This window comes from Pteropus alecto, unplaced genomic scaffold (assembly GCF_000325575.1).
Source record: "Pteropus alecto unplaced genomic scaffold, ASM32557v1 scaffold45, whole genome shotgun sequence".
NCBI lineage: Eukaryota > Metazoa > Chordata > Mammalia > Chiroptera > Pteropodidae > Pteropus > Pteropus alecto.
Genome location: NW_006442491.1, coordinates 18,867,151 through 18,873,306, shown reverse-complemented (window position 1 = coordinate 18,873,306; position 6,156 = coordinate 18,867,151). Strand labels below are relative to the sequence as shown.

At 52.5% G+C, this 6,156-nt stretch overlaps 1 protein-coding gene and 1 pseudogene across 8 annotated transcripts in view; both read left to right on the top strand.

The window, feature by feature from the left end:
- Positions 1–4,005, top strand: part of BCL2L1 (BCL2 like 1) — a 44,080-nt gene extending 40,075 nt beyond the window's left edge. For all 8 annotated transcript variants that reach the window (XM_015597110.2, XM_025039709.1, XM_006921699.3 and 5 more), the window contains exon 3: positions 2,317–4,005. In XM_015597110.2, the coding sequence (XP_015452596.1) occupies positions 2,317–2,454 (138 nt within the window). In that variant the 3' untranslated portion in view covers positions 2,455–4,005. The remainder of the gene's footprint in view (positions 1–2,316) is intronic.
- A 1,610-nt stretch (positions 4,006–5,615) lies between these two features.
- LOC112471269 lies at positions 5,616–5,729 on the top strand (annotated as a pseudogene).
- The last annotated feature ends 427 nt before the right edge of the window (positions 5,730–6,156 follow it).

Below are 6,156 nucleotides of genomic sequence, written 5' to 3'. Positions count from 1 at the left end.
TTATCTCTCTGCTTTTCCAGACCGGGCTGCTTTGCAATCCTGTTTATTTATCCAAAGCAGCCGCCCGCTGAGAAAATGGCTGTGTTTGTTTCCAAGTGTGTTGTGTGAACTGCGGGCTAAATATACCCACACCACTGCCTCTCGGGCACCCGCCCTGGAACAGCACGCCCCATTTTGCTCATGCTCTCTGCAAAAGCAATCCCCAGAATCCAGAGCCCTTGGAAATCCTCCTCCCTCCTTCCCAGGAGAAGGATCTCATTGAAGTGGAGACAAAGGTTGTCCTGGCCAGGAATGCACGCATGGGGGCTGGGCAGGTCAGAGCCTCATTCTCTGTGGCACCAAAATGAGAATGTTCCCTCCACCCTGGAATGACTGTTCCTGGACAGTGAGTGCTTTGTGCCCTTGCAGGGACAGGGCCTGTTTACTCCAACTCGGCCCTAGAGCTGAAAATTTCCTGTGACTGCCAACCCTCTACTTCAGCTAAGTTCCCATCAAGGGAGCCAGGCCTCTCCTACTTTGGCTACAACCCCATTGTCCCTGGTTTCTTGTGGGACATTTGGCCCCTTGGGATAACCACGGCCTCCTGGCCATGGATAGCCTCACTTCTCCCATGTTCGTTCCCCACAGCCCAGGACTCTCCTGCATCACAGACCCATCTTTTTTGACTCCACCTGGACCTACTTCTCTTGGGATCAGAAAAATTAAAACTCCTGTAAGAATTATCTTGTCTGCCAACACCCATGGAGGCTAGCCAGGAGGAAGAGGGGAGAGACGGGGAAGCATTTCCACACTAGCCAGGCCTGAGCAGCAACAAGGCCAAGAGTTAGGAGACTGGCTGCTGCCACTGCCCCTGCCCTTCTCTCCCCAGACCCAAGGCCCTACCTCCACCCCATCCGCACATCCCTTTATCCAGGATATTCAGTGTTAGCTAGGACAAGTCCTCCCCAGCCCCCCACAAAAGGAATGTCGCCGTGTAGCAGCACTCTCTTTGGAGCCGAGCAGTCCTGGGTTCTGATCCTGGCTTTGCCCTACTGTAAATCTCAGTTGTCTCATCTATGAAATGAGGTTCAAATCTCTAGTCTGGGGATTCTCTTGAAGGTGAAATGAGATAACAGTGCCTGGCAATTAGTAGACATGCAGTACCTTTGTTCTACTCATGTATTGACCACCAAATATGTGCAAGTTGGGATCAGGTAGAAATGTGAGCCCAGAGTGTGAGCTCTTGGTGGAGAGGCAAAAACACAGGCTCTGGAACCAGCCAATTTTCTACACGCACAGAGGACACTGATTTCTAGGTGCCAGACACCAGGCTTACATTCTGGTTCCACCACTGACAAAGCTGAGAGACATGATCGAGTCCTTCTGTCCTCAGAGGCCCAGCTTCCTGGTCTGTAAATAGGAAGAGACAGCCTGCTTTGCAGCATTGTTGGGAGGATTAAAGGACAGATGGGGTGGGAAAAGTCATCTTTAAAGTCATCCTACTCCCTGCCCCACAGGCTGGCTCCGCCCTGGGCTGGGTAATTTAACCCGAAGCCCCTCCCTACCCAGATCATGTGCTTACCTCCTGACTAGCTTGAAGCAGAAGACTGTTGCTCACCTCCTGGGCCCAGAGTCACACCCCCTGGGGTGGGGGACAGGGACAGGACCTCTCAGATCCATCCCAGTCCTGCATGGTTGTTACTTTCTCTACTCTGCCCTGCCCACCCATCAGCCTGCCCTGGGCTGAGGCACCCTCCAGAGGAAGAAGGAGTCCCTAGCCAAAAGTCCCCAGACCTGCTCTGCCTCTGAATCACTCTGGAAATTTACCCTGTCCCTTTTCTCTCCCTCCCTCCATCACAGCAGTGGAAAGTCTAAGGCCTAGTGGTTCCACATTACACTTGGACTCTACTCCAAGCTCCTCTGTGGCTTCCAGACCACACATAGTCCAGCTCTCGCTCACCCCTGCACCCTCATCTCTCCTAACCCTTCCTCTTCTGCTCTCTGCTCCAGCCATTTTGCCTCCCATCATTCCTTGACCCTGCCCATCTCTTTCTCACCTCAGGTTCTGGAATAGTGCTGCTTAGCCGTCTGACCTTGGACAAAGCTCTTTCCTTACTTTGTACCTGTTTTCTCAACAATAAAATGGGTTGGTCATCCCCATCTGGAGATCAGGAAGGAGGGCAGCCCTCAACCCTTTATCTGGCCAGAGTAGGCAGGGATAGCTACAGTTTTTCAGATCACTCAAGGCCACTGTATTCAGATGGCCCCCCTTTATCCCACCCACCTATGCTACTGTTTAAGAACTCAAACAGCACTTTTCCTTCTCTCTGTCTGCAGGACACTTTCGTGGAACTCTACGGGAACAATGCAGCGGCCGAGAGCCGGAAGGGTCAGGAGCGCTTCAACCGCTGGCTTCTGACAGGAGTGACTGTGGCTGGCGTGGTTCTGCTGGGCTCACTTTTCAGTCGGAAATGACCAGACACTGACCACCCACTCACCGTCCCATCCCCGTCCTGCACCCACCGCATCCCTCTTTCCAGCCACCATTGCCACCAGGAGAACCACTACATGCAGCCTGTGTCCAACCACCCATCACAGGGTTGGGCCTAGACTTGGTCCCCCGCAGTTAGTTTTCTAGAATCTACCATGCTTCTGTGAGAGCCACCTTCCCTCACACCTCAGTTCTCCTGGCCTCAGAACCCACAAATTTCTCCAAAAATCTGCCCCATGGAGGCTGGCAGGTTTGGGGTGGAGGGGGGGCAGGGTTGTGGCTGGGGGCTGAGGCGTCCTGCCTGTTTGGTGGAACCCCCTTACCCTTTAACCGCCCCAAGAATGCTTTCCTGCCAGGGAGCCGGAAAGTTTTCTGACCCTTTTTCCCAGAAAGACTAGATTGCCTTCGTTTTGATGTTTGTGGCCTCAGAATTAATCATTTCTTATTCCCGCCCCCGCCCCCTCAAGGACCTGGGCTCCCCTTCCTTTCATCCCCACCTTCCAATAGCCACTTAGGGGCCACTTGTGACTAATTAGAGATTCAGGCTGCTCGAGATAAAGAAACAAGGACCAGGGTCCCCTCCCACCTCTGGCCTGGCCAAAGTCCCTGCCCCCAATTTCATTGTCATCCAGAGGCCTCTGGCTAGAAGCCAGCCCCAGCCAGGAGGGAGGGGGCTATAGCTGCAGGAAGTACCCCATGCCAAAGCTAGGGTGGCCCTTGTAGTTTAGCACTACCCCAGTTCCCTTCTTCCCTTCCCCTGGCTCCCTCCCATGATCGTGACTGAGGGACCAACTGGGCCCAAGACAGGTGCCCCAGAGCTGTTTATGGCCTCAGCTGCCTCACTTCCTGCAAGGAGATCAGCCTGTGGCATGCCTTGGGCTGCTGCTCATGGGATCCAGGGATTCAGGGGCCTTGGCCCAGAGGCAAAGGGGAGCTACAGGGAGCAGCTATGGGAGCCCTAGGGTCTTCCCTACCTCAGGCAGGAAGGGCAAGACGGAGAGCCCTGGTGCACGGGGTGGAGGTAGGGCTGGCTAGAAAGGCCAGTCCTGCTTGGCCTAGCAGATCGTGCCCCACCCCCTGTTCAGCCTGGGCAGCCAGGCTTCCAGGTCTGAGTGGCCTGGCCAGGAACCTTTCAGGCTTCACTTTCTCCTCTGCTCCATTTATGGCCTGTCTCATCCCTGGGGGTCCTGGCCTAGCTCTGGCCACCCCGGGCTCTCTGCTGTACATATTCAAGACTAGTTTTTATTCCTTGTGAAGATGATATACTATTTTTGTTAAGCGTGTCTGTATTTATGTGTGAGGAGCTGCTGGCTTGCTGTGCGTGTGCACGTGGAGAGCTGGTGCCCAGAGATTGAACAGCCTGATGCTCCCTCCCCTTTCCTGGTCTGGGGAAGCCAGCTGGGGGTCCTGGCTCCTGAGGGGCACCTGTCCCTCTCCCACCCCCCACCCCACACTTGTTCCAGCTCTTTGAAATAGTCTGTGTGAAGGTGAAAGTGCAGTTCAGTAATAAACTGTGTTGATTCAGTGAACAAAAAGGGTCTGGGTTCTTGTGTGCTGAGATAAGTAAGAAGGGGTTGCTTGGCTGACAGGCTGTGGGAGAGTGGGGTACTGGTGCTGGCTCTCCTGCCCCCAGGGAAGGGCCTTGGACAAGTTCCTTCTTCCCTCTGGGCTTGAGTTTCTGCATCTGTTTATTGACAGGGTTTTTACTGAGTACTTGCCGTGTGCTGGGCACTGGGGCTGTGTATGAATAGGACAGAGTTCTGCCCTCAGGAGCGGACATTCTAGTGGAAGAAACAGACAGCATATTCCAAGACACTGGGGATTCTACAGTGAACAAAGCCTTTGCCTTTATGGAGCTCCCATTCTCTTCAGGGAGACAGATAAATACAAGGATAGGTGGTGCAGGGCAAAAGTGGAAACAGGATGACCATGAGAAGCATGGCAAGACTTGAAGGACCTAATGGGGAAAGATAAGAAAGGTCAGACTTGAGATAACATTTTAAGGGTAGATTCCACAAGATTAGCTGATGGATTAGAGACAGCTCTAGAGAGTGAGAGGAGTCAAGAGTGACTCAGGTTTCTGGAATGATGATGCCATTAGTTATAAAATGAAGCACATGTCTGAGGCCAGTGCTACCCAACAGGCTCATTGTGGATGTTCCAACAGCATTTAATAGGAGTCAGGGAGGGCTCCTTGGAAGGGGTGACCTCAGAGCCAGGGCCTGAAGGATGTATAAGAGTTAACTAAAAGAAGTGGGGAAGCAAGAAGAGTGGTCCTGGTGAAGAAGAAGCAAATACACAGGATGAACATGAGTTTTCTTCAGGCTGAAAAAAAGTTGATGTATCTAGAGTTGAAGGGGCTTTGAGTCACAGTGATGCCAGAGAGATGGGGTGAGGGGACTGAACTTGACCCTGAGAGCAGCCAGAGGCAGAGGAAGATTGTAAGTCAGGGAGGATCTGCCCTCCCTAAAGCGCCCTCTGGCTGCTGTGTGAAGAAAGTTCTGGAGCGGAGCAGAGTGGGAAAAGAAGCCATGGTTTGCTTAATGCTCCAGTTCAGAGAGTGTGTATCCTGGGCTGCCATTCCTGGTCTTTGGGCAAGTCATCAACCTATACCCTACCTGTCCCTTCTATAAAACAGATATGATGGCAGTACCCATCTCAAGTGATGGTGGTCAACACTGAATGAGATAACCCAGTGGAGCTTGGAAGAGTACTGGATGTTGGGTGAGGGGGGTTCCTGCAGCGACCACCCCGCCATGAGACAAGTTACCCAGCAAGAGGGAGAAGGTTCTCCTCACGAAGTTCCACATGGCTGTGTCTGAAGGTGGGGTGGGGTCGGGGAAAGAGCAAGGACTGCAGGGGCTGCGCTCCAGCTGGGGGCAGGCCAGATGGGACCTGTCGGTCCGCTTTCAGGAGCGAGCTTGACTGCCCCCTGGTGGCCGAGGTATGCAACCTGAAAGCCACTCCCACGCCAAGGTGCCCTCGCTCAGGATCCATGACCTGTCTCCCACCTGGCCAGCTTTCCCGCTGTCCTCCATCCTCCCTGCACACCAGAAGGTCGTCTGCACTTCCAGCCCTCGGATACTGGATTCAGAGCTTGCCATGGGCTCTGGATCATCATTCTCCTTAGTTCAAGACCAAAGCCGTCTACGGCCATGCCACCCTGAACACGCCCGGTCTCATCTCTGAAGCTAAGCAAGGTGGGGCCTGGTTAGTACTTGGATGGGAGACCACCTAGGAATACTGGGTGCTGTAGGCTTTAAAAATTAAGAAAAATAAAAAGATCAAAGCCTCTTGCCTCCCACCCACCCCTATGCCCACAGAGCGTCCCTGTCCCCTTACCTAGCCACTCAGGTCCCCTCCCAAGATTCATGATAGCCTTCCAGAAATGTCTTTTCATGTACAGGCAAATATATAGATATCAATATATTTTGGTCCTTTTTTTTTTTTTTTTTTGCACAAATGGTAACAGACACTGTGCCTTAACTTTCTACGCCTAAATAATGTTATCTTATAGAACAATGTTTCCGTGTTCATACATGAATCCCCAGGTACTCATGGTAGCTTCATTCTTTTTTCTAGCTGGATAATAGTCTGCAAGATTTTAAACCACATCTCTAACTCAGTGATTCCCAATCCTAAACATCTATGACACACACACAAAATATTGGAAAGGGAAAGCTGGA